At 41.0% G+C, this 22,555-nt stretch overlaps 1 protein-coding gene across 1 annotated transcript in view; it reads left to right on the plus strand.

Moving 5' to 3' along the window:
* The window catches only part of MALRD1 (MAM and LDL receptor class A domain containing 1), a 737,846-nt gene that overhangs the window by 479,256 nt on the left and 236,035 nt on the right, over positions 1-22,555 (plus strand). Inside the window, exon 29 of the mRNA XM_073629748.1 lies at positions 17,131-17,311. Within this exon, the coding sequence (XP_073485849.1) occupies positions 17,131-17,311 (181 nt within the window). The remainder of the gene's footprint in view (positions 1-17,130; positions 17,312-22,555) is intronic.

Genomic DNA, 22,555 nt, shown 5'->3' on the forward strand with positions numbered 1-22,555 from the left:
TTTGTACTCCAACTCTATTAACTAACTCATCCAAAGTGCTTATCCATATATGTCCATGGTCTGACCACCAGATTGTCTCACTTGATATCTCTCATGTCGGCCTAGCTGGCATCTAAATGACTCCCTGCTGACTGACCCTTCAATCACCCATCATATTTCTACACATATAGTAGATTATTTTTCCCATAACATAACACAACTGAGGACATACCCCCTACTACATTATGGACTGCACACAAGGCTGCCTTGAGAGGTCATATAATCAATATAGCAGCTGCAAAAAATAAAAAAGACTAACAGATATTAAATCCCTCGCTAGAAACCTTCACCATCTCTACAACAAATTGAACACCCACCCAAGATATCTCCCAACAGATCCAACTCAAACGTCAAGCACTGGATACACTTCTAACTGCAGACACAGAAAAAGTCACTTTTTCAAAAGCTAAATTCTTGTTAAACAGCAATTATACTTCCACAATGTTCGTAAAAAACTAAACGAAACCCATAAACCACCTCATGTGTATAAACTACATGATAGAAATAGTAACAAAGCTACACACTCACATAAGGTCTTAGAAATCTTTTCTGATTTTTACAAAAATCTCCTATTAAGCCCTCAAATGGACCCCCTTCCTGAATCATATAGATGGTTAGATGGACTTCAACTCCCTACTCTCACCAGCCAACAAATAACCTGCCTTAATGAACCCTGCACAGTATTGGAAATAACGAAAATCATCAAATCTCTTAAATCTTCCACAGTCCCAGTCCCAGACGGTTACTCTACCACCTATTATAAAAAATTCACTCCAATATTAGTTCCCAGATTAACTAAATTATACAACCACGTCTTACAGGTTAACCAATTCCCCCGACGAGATGCTTTTAGCGAATATGTAATTAATACAAAAATTACATAAAGACCACACCGTTCCACAAAATTTTCGTCCCACCTCAGTATACAATGGGTCCCACTGAATACAAATTAAGTCTATATGCAGATAACGCTCTCTTGTTCCTATCAGATCCACTAATCTCTTTACCCAATCTATTATCTGAACTCGACATATTCCACAATCTATCTGGTCTAGGAATCAATTTAACTGTTTAAATGTTTGGCCCTACCTATCAGCTTCTCTCCCATTACAATAGCCTCATTACAAAGCGAATTCTCATTCACATGGTGTTCTCAATTCTTTAGATATCTGGATATATATATTACATCATCCTACAAATCACTTTTCCAAACAAATTACCCCCCTTTTTTCACTTATATAAATTCTTTGTTGAAATTATGGTCATCATACCAAATATCTATTCTTGGTAGAATCTGTGCTGTTAAGATGATGATTCTCCCAAATTTACTTTATTATTTCCATGTCCTTTCAATCAATATCCCTAAAACTAGACTAGCATCCCTACAAAAAAGAGATAAATACATGTATTTGGTTAGGGAAAAAAACAAGGTGTAGCTACTCCCTTATGTACAGACCACAACCCTTGTGGGGTTGGCCTCCCTAACATTTGGCTATACTTCCTTGCAGCCAGATTCTCACAACTAGCCCAATGGTTTACCCCGAACCTTAACATCCCATGGATCTCCTTTGAGTTCTCCTCAGTATTCCCTTTTCATACACAGGGCCCGCTTTGGTCGAATGTTGTCTCCCCCAGAATGATTCATACTCTCAATACTATTGTAGCACAAACATACCAACTTTGGCTTCGTCATAAAGATTCTTTTAAACTCTTATCCTTAATACCACCATAGGCCTTGTTTTTGGGTGACCCTAGATTTTCACCAGCTTTCAAGGTTAGGAGCCATTTGTCGTATGGATAAAAAACAACCGTACAACGCTTACATCCCTTACTACTAATATGAAATTCCCCTCATTCTAATTTCTACAAGCCAAATATAACTTTCCTCCCTCAGAAGTCTCCCACTATACACAACTGGAGAATATTACTCACTAACTATTCTTCCTCCTAACACACAATTTGAACACATATGCATTACATCCCCAAGAGACAAAGGTTTGATATCTCATCTTTATAAACACTTTAACTATCTTCATCTTCCTGAAAAATCTAAACCAATATTGCAATGGGAAGAGGAACTGGAATGCTCCATTGATATAGAGGACTGGGTCTCAATCAGGGAGACCCCAACAAAATTAACCGCTTGCTGACTACCGCATGTACATATAAGTCAACACAATGGCATGGACAGGCAAATGGGTGTACCTGTACGTCCCTTTAAATTTGTCGCCGTGTCTTCGCGTGCGCGCCGCCGGTGGCGCACCTGCCGCAAGCTCCCCGAGTGTGATCGTGGGTCCCGCAGACTCAATGTCCGCGGGGATACCCGTGATCGTCTCACGGAGAGGAAGAACGGGGAAATGCTGATATAAACACGCATTTCCCCATTTTGCCTAGTGACAGGACACTGATCACAGCTCCCTGTAATCGGGAGCGGTGATCAGTGTCGTGTCACACATAGCCCCCCCCCCCACAGTTAGAATCACTCCCTAGGACACATAACTCCTACAGCGCCTCCTAGTGGTTAACCCCTTCACTGCCAGTCATATTTACACAGTATTCAGTGCATTTTTAATCGCACTGATCGCTGTATAAATGTGAATGGTCCCAAAATAGCGCCAAAATTGTCCGATGTGTCCGCCATAATGTCGCAGTCACAATAAAAATCGCTGATCGCCGCCATTACTAGTAAAAAAAATTATTAATAAAAATGCCATAAACTATCCCCTATTTTGTAGACGCTATAACTTTTGCGCAAACCAATCAATAAACGCTTATTGTGATTTTTTTTTTTACCAAAAATATGTAGAAGAATACGTATTGGCCTAAACTGAGGGAAAAAAATGTTTTTTATATATTTTTTAGGGATATTTATTATAGCAAAAAGTAAAAATAATGCGTTTTTTTCAAAATTGTCGCTCTTTTTTTGATTATTGCACAAAAAATAAAAACTGCAGAGGTGATCAAATACCACCAAAAGAAAGCTCTATTTGTGGGGAAAAAAAGGACGTAAATTTTGTTTGGGAGTCACGTCGAACGACCGCGCAATTGTCAGTTAAAGCAACGCAGTGCCAAATCGTAAAAAGTGCTCTGGTCTTTGGGCAGCCAAATGGTCCGGGGCTGAAGTGGTTATTCTCCAGATGGTATATGACCCCTACCAAAATACACTCCTTTTATCCTACATCCTCTCCTAATTGTTTCAGGGGATGCACAGACTAAGGCTCCTTTCTACATACTTTTTGGAGTTGCAAATTTCTTCAACCAATTTGGCAGGCAGCTACCAGTAAAGCAACACTTGCTACAGGCAAAACAATCACTCTTACACCAAATATATGCCTCTTGTTCGCCTCTATACCAAACATTTCTATCTCCTGCAACAGATTATTAAACTCCCTATTCAGTTCAATACTATGGATGATTGCACTTAAAGCGTTTGTTAACCCCCCCCCAAAAAAAAAAAAAAATGGATCCTGCTCCTTTAAAGCATGTTATATGACACATTGCTATCCCTGTGTAATTTGGCCCCCTGTAACACCTACAAAACCTGGCTGATCCTGCCAGTTTCTCCCCACCCCTCTGTAAACTGACCACAGTAATCATGGCTGCTGAGACCAGACACCGTGGTCAGTTTACGTGCCTCTGTCATCAGCAGCCTGCTATCTGCTCTCCTCTCTGCTCCTGTGTCCTCCTAACCCTCCCCTCTTTGTCTGTGTTTGAGCCGCCCCTCCCCCTTCCTGCTGCTCTCATAACACGACTCTGAATACACCATCAGCACTACCTCCTATTGCAGTGTCCCCCTCTGTGAATGATTTATAAATATAAATGCTGTAAACACCTCATTTCACAGCCAAGATTGTGATCACATGACCAGCCAGCTCTCTCCTCCTCCCCTCCAGACTGACATCAGCAGAGGAATCTCAGCCCCACCCACTGCATCTCTCAGAGGAGGAAAGGAGAAAGCTGGCTAGTTCATGTGATCTCAGTCTCGGCAGTGAAATTAGGTATAGGCAGCATTTATTTTTATAAATCATACACAGAGGGGGCACTGCAATAGGAGGCAGTGCTGATGGTGTATACAGCTTAGAGTGGCTTAACAACCACTTTAACTGGAAATTACCTAACCTTATTTGGGCCTAGGTACTATCCAGAATGGAAACTATCAAACTTTCAGAACGTGTCCATCACACACTCCAAGACACTATGCATATTTTTGAAAAAAATAATTGAGATTTTGGCCTATACCTTGAACTAACACACAGGTATTACACTCCTCATACTGTATAGATACCTCGCCTTCTACTATATCATCTGTTCAACCTTTTTTTTATTTTTATTTTTTTATTGTAATAATATAATCACATTATTTGCCATTGGAAGACAGTGTTCTACCCCTTTCTCCCCAGTATTCAATATTAGTACCTTTTGATTATTTTTCCCCAGTGCTATATTATAACACTGCTGTATGCTAATTTAGATTATTGTTACACCTCTCCACTGAACCATTTTTTTAATGTGATGTACACATTTGCGTTTTCTGTACTTATGTTCATGATCTTCCCAATAAAAAAGATTGTAAACGAAAAAGTAATAAAATATAATATTACATACATAAAGTATATACAATAAATAAACATACATACATAAATACAATTTAATAAATACACAATAGATCCCCTTAAGATACAATGAAAGTATGGACAATTTGGAGCAAAAAAAAAACATCCTACCTACTTTATTAGGCATGGTTATATTGAAGAGATGAGGGGGTTAAGCCTCATATAAAAGCACAGTTGTCCTAAAATCATTAGCATGCCAAAGGGAAGATATCATTTGTGAGTCCACCTTCTCAATGGACTCTTATGCCCCGTACACACGGTCGGATTTTCCGATGGAAAATGTCCGATCGGAGCGTGTTGTCGGAAATTCCGACCGTGTGTGGGCTCCATCGGACATTTTCCATCGGATTTTCCGACACACAAAGTTGGAGAGCAGGAGATAAAATTTTCCGACAACAAAATCCGTTGTTGGAAATTCCGATCGTGTGTACACAAATCCCACGGACAAAGTGCCATGCATGCTCAGAATAAATAAAGAGATGAAAGCTATTGGCCACTGCCCCGTTTATAGTCCCGACGTACATGTTTTACGTCACCGCGTTTAAAACGATCGGATTTTCCGACAACTTTGTGTGACCGTGTGTATGCAAGACAAGTTTGAGCCAACATCCGTCGGAAAAAATCCTAGAATTTTGTTGTCGGAATGTCTGAACAAAGTCCGACCGTGTTTACGGGGCATTACTATTCCCGATCTTTAGAAAGTTGAGTACAAAAAGTTTAACGACTGTTATTTCTCAGATCCCCAATCCTACAGCCTTATAGCAGCCTTGGTGAAGTATGGAGCACTTATAGGGTTTGACTTAATAAAACTGGAGAGTGAAAAATCTGGCACAGCTCTGCATAGAAACCAATCAGCTTCCAGGTATTTTTTGTCAAAACTTAATTGAACAAGCTGAAGTTAGAAGCTGATTGGCTACCATGAACAACTGCACCAGATTTTGCACACTCTAGTTTTAGTAAATCAACCCCATAATTATTTATATTTATAATGCTACATTTTGAAGAGTACAAGGAACCATTCTTTTTAGTTCCTCAATTGAAAGATCTTACAATCGAATGACCCTTTCAATATCAGGCAAACAATCCTGAAGAATGATTTAGGAAAAAGCCCAAAACATATCAACATGTTTCCAAAGTGTGGGGTTCTTATTTACTCAAGCTCCATATCATTAGAACAGAACCGAGGACCCCAGCTTTGCGAAGCAACAGTGCTAGCCACTGAGCCACTCACTGCTTTGTGCAGGCCATGCTATGTTAAAGATTAATAAAAGAAGTGGAGAGAAGAGCCAAGTTGATCATTAATTTGATGATCTTCCCTTCTCCAACTCAATGCAAAGTCACTTTGAAATTAACCAACAAAACAATATTGATGTTTCCATTTCTTTGTTGTACTGGGAATTTTAATGAGATGGTGTTTGAATAATAACCCTGTCCCTCTTACATTTTACCATATACCTTGTTTTGACTTTTTTTTTCTACATGAATCTATGGATTTAATGACCTCTGACCCCTTGAGATCCCTTTCACATAATAAAATGACCAGCAGAAACCGTATTAGGCATTTTTGTAGCTTCCGTGAAAGAACAAATTAATTAACATCACTCAGAACCTGCTCGTCAGAGGATTAATGATGCAGCAGCTGTGGCTTCTGTGATACATTATGCTTTTATACGTCGAGGCTAGCATTCAGGAAAAATGTAGCTTGAAGAATGAAGGCTGTTTTAAATCCCATGTTCACCTTATTCACCTGTTTTATATCTTCTGCTTGTGCCATATTTTCTGTGCCTACTTCACGCGCTCTGTTACATTTATTCATTTTCCAGCCCTTTCATGCTGCTTTCTTTTTTCTTTTTCCTTTTTCAAAATGTGTTGAATTGGCAGCAATTGACTACATGTAATAGTGTTGACTATGTTTGGTGCATTATATATTGGTATGTGGCTGAGCCAGATTTAATTGAGTTGCTGGCTATTTCTCATTTAACTCTTTTACCATACAGATGTTGCTGTTGGCGACTAATTTTTAAAGCAATGCTGTGCTTTTTCATACAGGACAAAATAACAGGATCAATTTAATGCTCTATTGCCCAGTACCCCACACTCACCTTTGCTTTGCTCCCCACCATTTTGCTTATCCACCAGAAGCAGGAAAAAGCCCTGTTACAGTTATGCCCCGTACACACGGTCGGATTTTCCGACCGTGTGTTGGCTCCATCGGACATTTTCCATCGGATTTTCCGACACACAAAGTTGGAGAGCAGGAGATAAAATTTTCCGACAACAAAATCCGTTGTCGGAAATTCCGATCGTGTGTACACAAATCCGACGGACAAAGTGCCACGCATGCTCAGAATAAATAAAGAGATCAAAGCTATTGGCCACTGCCCCGTTTATAGTCCCGACGTACATGTTTTACGTCACCGCGTTTAGAACGATCGGATTTTCTGACAACTTTGTGTGACCGTGTGTATGCAAGACAAGTTTGAGCCAACATCCGTCGGAAAAAATCCTAGGATTTTGTTGTCGGAATGTCCGAACAAAGTCCGACCGTGTGTATGCCCTATTAGAGTATGTAATATTTGGTGGAGCCAAGGATCACCAGCCAGCCGAGTTGTTAAAAACCAAGTCATTATTTTCCAAAAGATGAATGAAAACTGCTAATTTCAGCAGGAAAACAAACAAAACAGTCCATCCGCCTCTAATATAAATAAAACCTTAAGCTCACCACCAGCCTAAAACATGTCCTATAACAGTGTTTTGAAGTTCCCTCCCTTTTCAAGGGTCCAGAAAAGTCGCAAGAGCTCAACAAAATCTCAGTAACAAACAGCCCACAGCTCTTCTCACCACTGTGTGCTGTTCCACACCACACCTCATGGGAACCTGCTGGCTGCTTCTTGTCCTTTTCAGCCCTCTCTCACAGACATGTTAACCCTTTCAGGACAAAGTACCTGTAGTCAGTGTTAGAGGCTCTTTCCTTCCCAAAATCTCTCTGAGCCACCCAGGTCCCATATTAAGACTTAAAAATCCTGGGAAAGCTGCAATTCAGCTTTTCTTCTCTCTCGAGCCACTCCGGACACCCCTCACCTTGCATGGGTAAGAATCCTTGAATACTCTAACTGGGATCCTTTTTGTCCCCTAAAAAGGACCACAACCCTTATATTGGAGATTAATATCTTAGTAAAGAAATCAGTGAGCGCTCACGAAGCAGAGCTGCTGGCGCTATAGATGACCAACCCAATATAACAATGAAACTCAAGAAAGTACAGAGCTGTAAATATTAAGAGACAATCATACGGTAATCATAGAATAAGTGGGGAATAGACATATAAAATATAAAAATAAATCAAAACCATTAGTAGTAGGAGGACATGCACATAATTGAATAGTGTTCATATTAAAAGTCCTCAAAGTGAAAGAATTTTATATGATAATTGAAGAAACAATCCTCTGAATATAACACTTGCCAGTGCAACAATAGGAAAATGCAAAGTGACTTCAGTGCTCTTCCTCCACCAATATGCACGCATCAGAATGCCATTGGAAAACAGCATATAAGTATCAATCCATCCTAGAGGAATCCACAGCAGCCATTTAATCAATCCTTCAGATAGCACAGTGCTCAATCAGAGGGAATCCTAATTGAAAAAATGCTCATTATACAGAGCCGAAAGGTAGTATATAGTGTAGAATATTTTATTAAGATGATTAGCAATTAAAAGCCAAATAAAAAAAAAATTCCACGTGATGTACATCAAGAAAAAAACATGGCTGGACTTACAGCAATGGCCACCAATCCGAACCTTGGATATGGTGGCGTGACATCAGCGCATAAGGCACCTCCCAACGCGTTTTCATGCACATGCACGTCCACGCATGCCTTCCAGGATCCAAACCTGGCATCCTGTAGTTACTTTAGGTCTAACTTATACCGGGCCAAGGGCATTTTCCCTGCGGTAGTGCTGGACTAATCACCAGTGCTGTTATATGAGAAGGAGAGTGAGTCACAATCTACCCCCTACCAACAGAGTAAAGGAAAAGTGAGTATGTGCTCTTCAGGGAGAGGGACATCATATTGGCTTTAAGAAATAACACAGATATAGGTACTTTTTGTGCAGTTTTAAAATTGAAATTCAGGCAAATAGCTAAATGACATGAAATATATATGGGAGAGGGTTTACGTTTTATTCCTGTTCATCTAGTCCTGAGATTTACACAGCCCCATCTCAAAGCATGTCCAGGTAGGTTATACAGCATGTCCAGGTAGGTGACACAGATAAAGTTTAGACTTACAGTGATGTCCTCTCCCCACATCAGTTTAGACAGCAGAGAGGCAGCATCAGAGTAACTGGGTAATTCTCTTACACATGCTTCTCTCTTCACCTATCGGCATGTTTCTTGTCAACACATCTGCATGCTGCACAACTGATTGGCTCAGAGCTGTGATAATGTGGAATAGACTCCCTTAAAGCGATTGTAAGTGTTCATTTTTTTTAAAAAATAACAAACATATCATACTTACCTCCACTGTGCAGCTTGTTTTGCACAGAGTGGCCCCGAACCTCGTCTTCTCGGGTCCCCCAGCGGCTCTTGCGGCTTCTCCCCACATCAGATAACCCCCTAGGAGAAGCGCTCTCCCGGGGGGGGTTACCTTGCGGGCACGCTCCCAAGTCCAGCATTCGGCATTCATAGCCGCTGAATGTATGACTCGGCCCCGCCCCCGCATCATTGGATTTGATTGACAGCAGCGGAAGTCAATGGCTGCGCTGCTATCAATCTATCCAATCAAGAGTCGAGAACCCCGGGCAGAGAGAAAGCGCGTCCCCACCGGGTCAAGTTCCAGGGTTCAGGTAAGTAAAATGGGGGGGTGGGGCGGGGGGTCGGTCACTGCCAGGTGTTTTTTCACCTTAATGCATAGGATGGTTTAGAAAGGTTTACAACCACTTTAAGAACTAACTCTGGCCAGCTCAGTAGATTATTTAAAAAAAGATCTGGATGTATTCCTAAATACACAAAATATAACTGATATTAACATTTATAGGTAATACTACCAGAGATGTTGATCCAGGGAATATGCGATTGTGTGTGTGGAAGTTTTCTAATTATTCATTTTATTCATTTTTTTTTATTGGTTGAACTAGATGCACATGTTCAACATGGCTACATAACTATATCACATTGGAAGCTCTATGACGTTTCACTTGAGACACAAAACCAACAACTGGCATTAAATTAACACTTTTCTTCCCAGTCTCCTAGACCTGCAGGGTAAAAATTATGATCCCAGATTATACACTAAGCCTAAAGATGGCCAAACACATATCGATTTGTGATGGATCCTAGGTATAAATGATAGCAAACAAACAATTCATAATTGAGTAAAATATTGAATGATGCAAAACAACACAAGAATACAGATAAAGAGTATTCCTGCACTACCATATACGGGGAAAGGAAACACTAGGAAAAGCCGCCTACACCAAGTGGGGTGCAACCTGACCCTATATATATATAAAAGAAATGATCAAAAGTGTGGTGTTGCGCTAATCCTTAAAGCATATAAAAGTATGTGGGAAAATATATAAATCAATAAATAAATAGTGTAAGTGTGTCCCACTTATAATAATGGTTCTAGTATATTAGTAAACAAATCCGTGATTCACCAACATAGGCAACCTGGTGCAAAAATAATCATAAATAAATAACACATAACGGATGCAATAAAATCAAATGGCAATACCTGGCTAGAAAATTAATAAAAATAGGTGTATACAATGCAGCCGGGCATATTGCAGACAAACAAAGATGAAACGTGACTTGTGCTCATGAACACAATACAAGTGACAGTTTAACTGGAACCTTGTGATATTCAACAAATAAAGTCCACAAATCCACGTGCATAAAAAGTGATCCACTGAAGGTTAATAAAGTCCAAATAGTGTGTATAAACAGTGATCCATTGGGAATAAATTAAAGTGACTGATAACAGTTGTGATGTGTATCCTTTCTTCATGCAACACAGCACGCAGTGGTGGGCAGTGGCCCCTTACCTGAAGGTATTAGGGTACTCGCTTTAGCCAATATTGGGCATGGCGACACTTAGCTAGCAAAACCACAGCATCAGCCAATCGTGGGAGCGATACTAATTAGATCCTATACTGGCTTATCTCCTCTGGGGGCATCCGTCTCTCAAGTAGTATCCCGGGGTCACCAAGATAAAGACATCTGGTCCCTGAACATGCTCCTCCCGCTGGTCTTGTAGGGTGATACAAGGACCTGCACAGCCGGTACCCTACTCTCCGCCGCAACTCCAGCAGAAACAACATGTTTCTGAAAGTGCACTGAAACTGCACTGAAAGTGCACTTGTAGTGCAAAGTGGATTTGCCTTTAGTAAATACCCCCATTGTCACTGTAAACTACACCAACTTACTCCAAAAACTGGTATTGAGCATTGAAAGAGGAAGCCACACATTGTTGAGTATAGAACATTTTACTCAAAGCACATTCACATGTGCGTTAGAAATGTTTTTTTTAACAAACCAACATCTTTGGTGTATAACATTTTTATGTTTGACAGTAGAAATATCCTTTTTTGGGTTAAACAGGCATGTTTAAAACCATAACATAACTCAGGAACTTACAAAGTTCAACTTGGATAAATTGAAGGCAATATGTGACATTAGTATGTCATAACTGTGTTGATCTTGCCTTCATCAGATGGGGTGATGTCACCCCTGTAAAAGCCAAAATTGAAGATGCACACAAATTGGGAGTGAAAATGTGGATTTCCCTCTTGATCCCATGCCTAATGTCAATATGTGCTAGCTCCCATCATGGGGGGGTCAATGGACATGTTTCAAGGCTGCAACCTCTTCCTCTCATCTACTTTAGTTTGGAGGAAGGGGTTGCACCCACATGTTGACACAGTGTGTGCATCTTCAAAATTTGGTTTTCAAATTAATTTAAAACTTTTTTAAAATTAAAAAATATAATTACAAAATGTAAAAAATTTTGGGTGTTTTATACTCTGCCTAAAACATCAATGATGTTGTTGAGTCTTTTTTCAACATCATTGATGTTTTCCTTTATCTTCTCTATTTCCCGATTGCACACCATGATCTCCCCGATGAGGATCTGTGCACTTGCAATGGTCTTCCAGAACATCCACCACATCACCTAAAACACACCATGTATTATACATATGCAGGCATACATCTATTACCTGAAGCTGTGGTCTCAGACACTGACTTGTTGTGGTCACTATTTCGCCCAATTCCTGAACCTCTCCCTCCACATCTTCTTCAGTGTGTGTGTGGAGAGTTCCACTTCTTTAGGAGGTGTGGTGTTCTTGATGTCCTCAGATGTCCTGAGTCTTTTCTCCCCTATGTGAATAAAAAATAAGGTATACTTAGCAGACAGATATTTGAGGCAAGGGAATATGAAACCATGTGAAAACATGCTTTTTTCCCTTTCTAAAGCTGGAATACTTACCTTTTTTGTTATTAAAGTTTCACAGATGGAGAGACCCCTAGTGTCCACTGGAGCACCTGTGTGGGACACCCTAAATAGGGTGTTCTGGTGTCCCACACTAGTGCTCCTGCGTCCAGATGTGTAAACAGCTGCTGAGTGTCCTCTCCTTACACTGAATCAAGTTTGCATTTCATTCTAGTTACAAACACATCTAGACAACAATGTACTAAACTTCTTTTCATACAGATAGGCCTGAACAAATGTAGTTAACCTGCATCTGCCAAAAACAACGTATTAGGGGTCAAACGAACAATGTTTACTATAGACGAACGAATGATGTTTACTACAAGGATATAACGAACGATGTTTACTATGGACGATTTTAAAACCATTTTAAAATGTACAACAGTAAAGAAAAGCACATGGAGCAGCATGCAAGTAATAATAATTGGAACACACGACAAAATACTTTATTTTTTTTTGTAGCGCTCGCTTGATCCTACTGTACTGATCCTGCTCCCTCAATTTGAGGTCTGACCAGCATTTCCTCAATTGCTCCTTGGATCGTTGTACCCCAAAATTCTTCTGCAGACTTCTCACAACTTTAGTCATGATATTGGCCTATCTCACATTTGTTTTGCTGTACAGTCCATACTTCCCATCATAGTCGGCCCTCTTCAAGATGTCCACCATCTCCACAAGGGACATATTTGACGCCTTAAATCTCCTCCTGCATTGGGACGTTTGTGGCTCTGGGGCTTTCGTCGTCCTCCTCGTTGCTGAGATTATCATGCACCTATTGTCTCTCCACCATGTGCTCTCCCACTGCACTGAAAGAGAAGGGGTGGGGAATATACTAGAAAGAAGGTCAGGGGCGGAGTTTCACGCATGCGCTGTGTAGATAAAGCGTAACACACGTGCGTTGTATGAGCGGAGGACGGAGTAGCATAAGCGCCGATCGTGCAAACGAAGGTACCATTTTAACTTGGGGCATCAGTGGTTAGTGGCTTATACTGCTTTTAGAGAGAGGAGAGTTTAGCATGACATTAGGGCTTGTCTTGTGTTGTGTCTTGCAGATAAAATGGATACATTTAATGACCATGACTTCCTCCCCAACTTCATTGATATGTACAGAGAGCTGCCTTGTCTGTGGAAAGTGAAACACCAATTTTATAACAACAAACTAAAGAGGAAGGCAGCACTGGAGTAACTGTTGGAATTGGTGAATCCGGTGATTCCCACAGCAGACATCACCTATTTAAAGTGCAAAATTGGTGGCCTGAGGAGCACATATAATAGGGAGTGCAAAAAGGTCCAGGATTCCATGAAATCAGGAGCAGCAGCAGATGACATATATGTCCCCAGGCTCTGGTACTACTACAGACTGCATTTTTTGTCAGACAAGAGTGAACCCAGGCCATCACTTCCATGTCCAGGAGGCCTTTGGCTGTATGACGGTATGACGGCCAGTAAAATGCAAGAAATGGATGAGGGCCAACGCCTCATCTGTGAGGAGGTCATATTTCAGGCCCTAAATAAGGGGGTGAGGGGCCAACTCACCAATAAAAGTCATGTATGTGAGTTGGACCATACTCCTCCACCTCCTGCAACAACTTCACCACCACAGCCACAGCTTGAATGAATGAATGAATGAATGAATGATTTGTAAAAGCGCTGCAATTGCGAACTGAATCGCCTCAAGGCGCTAGATGTATTCTCTGTAGCCAGCTTCTAGAAAAGGAAGGTCTTTAGTTTTTTCCTGAAGGCCTGGTGGTTTTCTTCCATGCGGAGGTTGGTTGGGAGAGCATTCCATAGTCGAGGTCCTTGGACTGCAAATCTACGTTCTCCCTTTGCTTTGTAGCTTGGAAGGAAGCGTGGAAGGAAGTCAAGAGAGTGATGGCCTGGGTTTGGTCTGGTCTTGCAAAAAACGCAGGCTGTTGTAAGACCACAGCCTGGGGACATATATGTCATCTGCTGCTGCTCCCGATCTCTCGGATTCCTGGACAGGATTGTGCTCCCTATTAAATGGACTCCTTAGGCTACCAATTTTGCCTGTCAAATATTTGATGTCTACCCTGGGGTACAAAGGCTTCGCCAATTTCAACAGTTTATCCAGCATTGCCTTTCGCTTTGTTATGACCCCTAATAAATTACTATTTTTTTTTTTTTGCAAATACTTGGCTATGTGTTTTAGTTCAAAAAGGACAGTTTGTGAGTAGGCAGGTACATTTCAAAAATACAATGTCAAATTAACAAGGGATACCAACACCAACCAATCACTTTGAGGTTAAAAAAAACAAGATAATAATGGTGTTGTGGTAACTTGACACACAAAACGACAAAAAATATTATGGAGATCACTATAAAAAAAATAAATTCAGGAGATCTTGATAAAAAAAAATAAAAAAAGTAGATCACTCTAAAAAAAAATAAGAAACATTATTCTGAAGATCTGGCGAAAAAAATTGAAAAAGATTATTCAGGAGATCACGAGAAATAATAAAGAAATCAGTTTGTCAGAACTGTGTATGAATATCAGGAGCAAAGCAACTTCATTATTCTAGCATTATAAAGAAGAAGAGAATGCACTGCATTGAAAGATTTAAACATTTGCAGTGTGATCAATGTGCTATCTCCATTACGAATGCTAGTTTTACTAGACCGAGCGTCTTGTACTTGATTCTGAGCATGCATGGAATTTTGTGCCTCGGACTTGTGTACACACGCTCAGAATTTCCGACAAAAAGTTTTTTGTCAGAAAATTTGAGAACCTGCTCTCAAACAGTTGTTGTCGGAAATTCCGAAAGCAAATGTCTGATGGAGCATACACACGATCGGAATTTCCGACAACAAGCTCACATCGAACATTTCCCGTCGGAAAATCCGATCGTGTGTACGAGGCATAAATGTGTTGTCCCCTCAAAATAACTCAACACACAGCCATTAACGTCTAAACCGCTGGCAACAAAAGTGAGTACACCCCTAAGTGAAAATGTCCAAATTGGGCCCAAAGTGTCAATATTTTATGTGGCCACCATTTTTTTCCAGCACTGCTGGGCATGGCGTTCACCAGAGCTTCACAGATTGCCACTGGACTCCTCTTCCACTCCTCCATGGCGACATCACAGAGCTGGTGGATGTTAGAGACCTTGTGCTCCTCCACCTTCTGTTTGAGGATGCCCCACAGATGCTCAATAGGGTTTAGGTCTGGAGACATGCTTGGCCAGTCCATCACCTTTACCCTCAGCTTCCTTAGCAAGGCAGTGGTCATCTTGGAGGTGTATTTGGGGTTGTTATCATGTTGGAATACTGCCCTGCAGCCCAGTCTCTGAAGGGAGGGGATCATGCTCTGCTTCAGTATGTCACAGTACATGTTGGCATTCATGGTTCCCTCAATGACCTGTAGCTCCCCAGTGCCGGCAGCACTCATGCAGCCCCAGACCATGACACTCCCACCACCATGCTTGACTGTAGGCAAGACACAGCTGTCTTTGTACTCCTCACCTGGTTGCCACCACACGCTTGACACCATCTGAACCAAATAAGTTTATCTTGGTCTCATCAGACCACAGGGCATGGTTCCAGTAATCCATGTCCTTAGTCTGCTTGTCTTCAGCAAACTGTTTGCAGGCTTTCTTGTGCATCATCTTTAGAAGGGGCTTCCTTCTGGGACGACAGCCATGCAGACCAATTTGATGCAGTGTGTGGTGTATGGTCTGAGCATTGACAGGCTGACCCCCCACCCCTTCAACCTCTGCAGCAATTCTGGCAGCACTCATACGTCTATTTCCCAAAGACAACCTCTGAATATGATGCTGAGCACGTGCACTCAACTTCTTAGGTTGACCATGGTGAGGCCTGTTCTGAGTGGAACCTGTCCTGTTAAACCAGCGTATGGTCTTGGCCACCGTGCTGCAGCTCATTTTCAGGGTCTTGGCAATTCTTTTATAGCCTAGGCCATCTTTATGTAGAGTAACATTTCTTTTTTTCAGATCCTCAGAGAGTTCTTTGCCATGAGGTGCCATGTTGAACTTCCAGTGACTAGTTTGAGAGAGTAAGAGCGATAACACCAAATTTCACACACCTGCTCCCCATTCACACCTGAGACCTTGTAACACTAATGAGTCACATGACCCCAAGGAGAGAAAATGGCTAATTGGCCCCAATTTGGACATTTTCACTTAGGGGTATAGGGGTGTACTCACTTCTGTTGCCAGCGGTTTAGACATTAATGGCTGTGTGAGTTGAGTTGTGTGTTAAGTTATTTTGAGGGGACAGCAAATTTGCACTGTTATACAAGCTGTACACTCACTTCTTTACATTGTAGCAAAGTGTCATTTCTTCAGTGTTGTCACATGCAAAGATATAATAAAATATTTACATAAAATATTTACATAAATGTGAGGGGGTGTACTTATACATTAGGAGGACAGCTGGCAATACTGGGTTGGGTGAAAGGATGTTTTAATAAGGCTTAAAGACATTCAAAAATCATTCATGCATAATATACTAGTTAAACTTAAACATAATTGAACTTTTGTTTTGAAGAAGACAAAAATTAAAACCAATGTTATCCCTATGTTGTCATTCTATAACATATAAAATGTAATTGATATTACTATAAATTGCTTATTAATTATTCAACCTTTGAATTAATTTATTCTGCACCAGAATTAGTTCAGCCCTAAACTAATTAAATTAATAGAGACCAAGTAGGAATATAAATAAATCGATAAAGAAAAATATACAGTATATTCTTTAATTCATATTACAAAAACATTTCCCAAGAAAAAACCCCCCAATAAAAGCAACTAGGTACTTCCTAGCAGGGCCTTATCATGTCAATAATATAGCCTTAACTGAATCTAACTGATACAGACAATAATACTGTACATACACAGTACATATTAAATGTATACAATGTATTCAAACAAAGTAACAATGCTAATTGTGATAATTTGTGAGCAATATAATTACAGGTGTGATGTAACATTGATTTTGGACTCTATTTAGACAGAGACTAGCCTGAAAAATGTATGGGGAGAGTCGGAGAACCAAGATGCCAAGTGGAATGAAGTAAAAATACACCTTGGGAAGCTGAGACATTTTGAAGTTATTTTTGAAGGAGTCCGCACAAAAAGTTTTGGTGGAGGAGCAGCCATTGACGACATTGAGTTTACCAACTGCTCACCAGGTGAGTAACAATTCAAAGCATGCTCCTTTGTGCATTCAAACTAGGGCAGGACACAGCCTACCTGCAGAATGACATTAATTTCCATTTTGACATTCATTGTGTGCACATGGCATCTGGGCTGTTGGCTCTGAGTGGGCATATTCCCTTGAAATGATTGTAAAGGAAATAAAAAAACAAAACAAAAACAAAACAAACATCTCTTTACGTACCTTCTGGCCCCGAACCTCTTCTTCTTAGATCCCCCACCGCCACTCCTGGCCCCTCCTCTTTTTCCAGTGTCCCTACAGAGCCGTTTTTCTATGGGGGCATTCATGCGTGATCGCTCCCATTGACACAGACAGCGGGACACTGCCCCACCCCCCGCCCCCTTGTTACTGGCTCTGATTGACAGCACTGGGAGCCAATGGCTCCCGGTGCCCCAGCAAAGCCATTGAGACACAGAAGTGGGGGGGGGAGAAGAGCTGCAGATGTGCACAGCGCTGGATTGAATAAGGGCTCGGGTAAGTATAAGGGGGGATTAGAGGTCAAAACCAATGCCTAAACATTTTTTACCTTAATTCAAAGAATGCTTTAAGGTAGGAAATGTTTAGGCTTTAGAACTTACAATCAGAGTAAAACCCTGCAGCCAGTGACAGCTGTCAGTCAATATATATCTATCTACATCCTGTCGTTAGATATCTTCCTTATAAAATAAAAAAATAAGTCTTTTGGGCAACTAGAGTGTAATTATATTATCTAAAGTCAGCAGCAAATAACACACTCCCAATATAAATGTGCAAAAAATTGCTAAACCAAATAATGCTGCGCTAATACCATATCTAATCTCCTGCTGTGTCAAACTATTACCATATTCCAATATAAGTGCCAATGTTAAATAAATACTATATAAAATACAGTGATATTAATAACAATGTATCTTCTTATGGTAGTCCAAATATATATCCAGTATTTCAGTGCGGTTAAATCATGTATAAATGGTTATCAAATCAATATCCAAAGATGGAGAGATGAAAATCTCCTGAATCTTCACAGATCCTCAAAAAACGTGTCTAATTTGAATTTACCACAGTGCCCCCCCCAATAGAAATGCGCTCACCTTAAAGAATGTGACCTCACAATTAAGTGAGGCAAAATTAACTTTTTAGTCACTCTGGACTAACAGGTCATGTTTTCCTCCTTGACAATGCTCTGTCAATCTTCCTCCATAATGGTTCAACATATGTGGAATGAGAGCTTCATATAGTGCTTATATCATTGTAAAACATATCATTTATTAAATTTGTACATAAAACTCACACTTATTGGGTGCTCCAGTGCACCAACTGTATACGGTATATATCAAATGATTCCACGATACTGCAACAAATTTGTGCCTTTCCTTGGATGATACAAAGCGTCTTGTCAAACAAATCTGTCCCACCCTTACGCGCTACATCACAGGGTCGTGTGACTCATCAGGGGGATTCCTATCCTATTCCTTTGATAGGAATCCCCCTGATGAGTCACATGACCCTACGTAATGCGTAGGGGAGGAGCAGATTTGTTGTTGTGAGACAAGGCTCTGGGCTGTGAGACAAGACTGGATTGTGAGACAATGCTCTGGGTTGTGAGACAAGGCTCTGGGCTGTGAGACAAGACTCTAGGTTGTGAGAAAAGGCTCTGGGCTGTGAGACAAGACTCTAGGTTGTGAGACTTTGGGTTGTGAAACGAGACTCTAAGATGAGAAACAATACTGTGGGACTGAAGACAAGCCTCTGGTTAGTGAGATAAGGCTTTGGGTTGTGAGACAAGACTCTGGGTTGTGAGAAAAGTCTTTGGTTTGCAAGACAAGGCTCTGGTTTGTGAAACAAGATTCTGGATTGTGAGACAAGACTCTGGGTTGATAAAAAAGACTCTGGGTTGTGAGAAAAATCTAAATTTGTTTATATATTGGACATTAAATTGGAGTTCCAGAACCGTAAAAAGTATGACATTGCATGAATGGCAGACGATGGTGGATGCAGACTCTAATGGATGGACACCAACGTAAACTAAAGGACAGATATTCTTTAAAGAATGCTCAGGCAGATTAGCTCCAGCCATGGAATAGCAAGATAATGATTCATTGGTGTTTTAAATTCCATCACCAGTGTAAGGTAAACCAGATTCCCAACAAAAGAAAACCAGTGCGAGCTTATGCTAATATTCGTGCGCGTGCACATTGTTCACATGCTAATACTTCTAGGCAAAGATGTACTATTCCTGTGCATGCACTCACACACACGCATGCACACATGAATTATCGTGCATACTTAGCGCCCAGCTGCCTATTTAAACTGGCCTGTTACCATGAGCTGTTGCTGAATGGTCTTCAGCTTGTGCCTGCATTCCTGTGACTTGATCCATTGAACCTGCTTACCTGTGTATGAACCGGCTTTCTCCTGGACTCTGCCTTTGCTCCTGCATTAACCTTGTTCACCTGATCTCTTTGACCTTGGCCTCTTTACTGGACTTGAAATATAAATAATTGCCTCACATAAAATATAAGTATTGGCACCACATCCCTATGTATGCAATAGACAAAACATAGAGGGAACTAGGATTTTAAAGGTTCAAAAGGGTGACACAAAAAATTTATGTAAAAAATTTCACATTTTATTTAGAAAAGTTGATAAAAAACATATTCATAAAAAGAGTTTACATTCAATGTACTGAAACAATCTTTAAATAGTGCAACCGAAGGATTAGTTTCTCAACATGTTTCACCACACGCCGTGGCTTCTTCAGGAGAGTAGTATCTATCAGGTACTAAGAAAACAATACAGTAAGTTACAAAATACACATTAAAGAGACAAACAAAAAATCAGTATAAGTACAAAGCAAAAATAATACCACACATCCAAACTGCCAGTGCAATATTCAAGCCAAATATGGGATCTGTTTACCTGTATGCAGGTCTTTCAAAAAATTTAAATAGCGAATTGAATGCAAACTCGAATAGTTAAGCTACTTAAATCAGGAAGCAAACCCAGCCAGAGGATCAACTGAAGACCACAGAGGGTAAGTAAAATCGCATTTTTAACTAACAGAAGAGGTCCTAGAACAGGGATATGTAATTAGCGGACCTACAGCTGTTGCAAAACTACAAGTCCAATCATGCCTCTGCCTCTGGGTGTCATGCTTGTGGCTTTCAGAGTCTTGCTATGCCTCATGGAAATTGTAGTTCTGCAACAGCTGGAGGTCCGCTAATTGCATATCCCTGTCCTAGAATGTGAGTGGAGAGAGGAATGAAGCAATCTTTAGTTTAGGTCTCTTAATTCTTTGTTTTATTTTTATATATTTATTTTTTATTTTTTATTTTTTCTTTCTGTAAAAAAGAAAAAAAAAATTAATATAAATAGAGAAATCTATACCTGTAATAAAAGACTGGCTTAAAACCAAAAGGTTCAAGTTGTTTGACTGCATTAATTTGTGTTCATTCCAAGACAAAGCCCCAAAAAAGGGGAAGAAAAGGACAACAAAAAAAACCTAAAAACAACAGCAAGATTTCAGTCAGAAGACCCTAAACTAAAGCAAGGGTTCCTCAAGGATTGGTCTAGAATTTCCTCAGAAATTCTCAGTATGAAATACCTGGATCAGATGATACGTAAAGAAAATTACATCCTCCTCCTCTCAGGCTGGATCTCTATTGATCCACCACCAGAGTGTTTAAATACCCTCTCCCTCTCCAAATTTGACGTAAAAAAACGGCGCCAAAACCTAGGGGAGGGGCGGACGCTGCAGGGGCATCTACCAATAGGCAGTAAAACCGGAAGTGACACTTCTGGCTAAAACAGGAAGAGAAATACATCAATCAAATCAGTATAGTCAATAGTGCTAGGCACACCGGAAATGACACTAGGTGGCGCACCGGAAGTGACCAAGCAACACCTCTAAGACTGTCAGCAATGATGTGAATGACCAAAAAAGGCCAAAAACACATCAGAATTGATATGTATAAAAACTATTGGTAAAAAAGGAAGTGTAACCGGGAAAGGTGGAAAAATAACTGCAACCATTTGTGTTGGACAGAGTTCACACAAAGGTTAGGGAAAGATGCAATTGGCGCCAGCCAGTGGAAACAGACTTTGCTCCTACATTAACCTTGTTCACCTGATCTCTTTGACCTTGGCCTCTTATCTTTGCCTGCTGATTCTGTACTGCGCTGCCCGACTGTTACCTACCTTGGCCTGCTTCCTGTACTTGCTTTATCTGCTGACTTGGGGGTTTGATACCGGATATCGGCTCTGCTACCATCTCCTGCTCTGGTGCCAAGCTGCTTCAGTATCTTGTTCCTAGGACTACAACTCCCAGCTCCTTCCACCTAAGTGCAGACTTCACCAGCCAGCTATTCTGGCACTCGTGCCACTCCATGCCCTCACACTCTCTGTTTCCACCTTCAGGAGTGTTGGGCAGGAGGTGCAAGTGAGGCCTCCACAACATTCCAGTCGTCACCAGGTACTTGACAGTACCATTCAGCCATGACTGAGACTGGAGGAGGTGTCTCTCTTCTGGAAGCACTATGCCAGCAGATCACAACTCTAACTCAAGTAATGACCGGACTCCAGGAGGGTTATCTACAGCTGGAAGGTTGCATCCCCAACCTGACCACCACACCTTCAGCTGCTGCAGCTTCAGCCACTGGTGACTCAGCTTCCACTCCAGCTTCAGTTCCAGCACTCACCGTAGTGGTCCCTTCTCCAGAGCCTCGAGTACCTGCTCCAGAACGCTTCAGGTTCCGAGCATTCCATAATGCTTGCCAGCTCTTTTTTTCTTTTCAACCAAGGACTTTCTCTGCTGAATCCACCAAGGTCTGCTTTGTTATCTCATTGCTGCTGGAAGATCCACAGTCTTGGGCTCACCATCTCCTCTAACAGACTAGTCCCATCCTAAAGTCAGTTTCTTCCTTCTTTGAGGTGATGGCTGAAATCTATGATGGCCCCCCAATGAACATCCACAGCAGAGACTGCCTTGCATGCCCTTCAACAAGGACATTCGGCCTGTGGAGGACTATGTGGTCGAATTCTGCAAATGGTGTTCCGACACAGCCTAGAATGACGCAGCTTTACACTACCAGTTCCATTTGGGGCTTTCAGAGAGTCTTAAGGTTGAGCTTGCCAGATTAGATCCACCAACTTCACTCTCAGATCTAATCCAGCTCACTATACAACTGGATCATAGAATCTGAGAAAGGAAAGCGGAAACATCCAGCAATTCACGACCCAC

This window comes from Aquarana catesbeiana, linkage group LG05 (assembly GCF_042186555.1).
Source record: "Aquarana catesbeiana isolate 2022-GZ linkage group LG05, ASM4218655v1, whole genome shotgun sequence".
Lineage (NCBI taxonomy): Eukaryota > Metazoa > Chordata > Amphibia > Anura > Ranidae > Aquarana > Aquarana catesbeiana.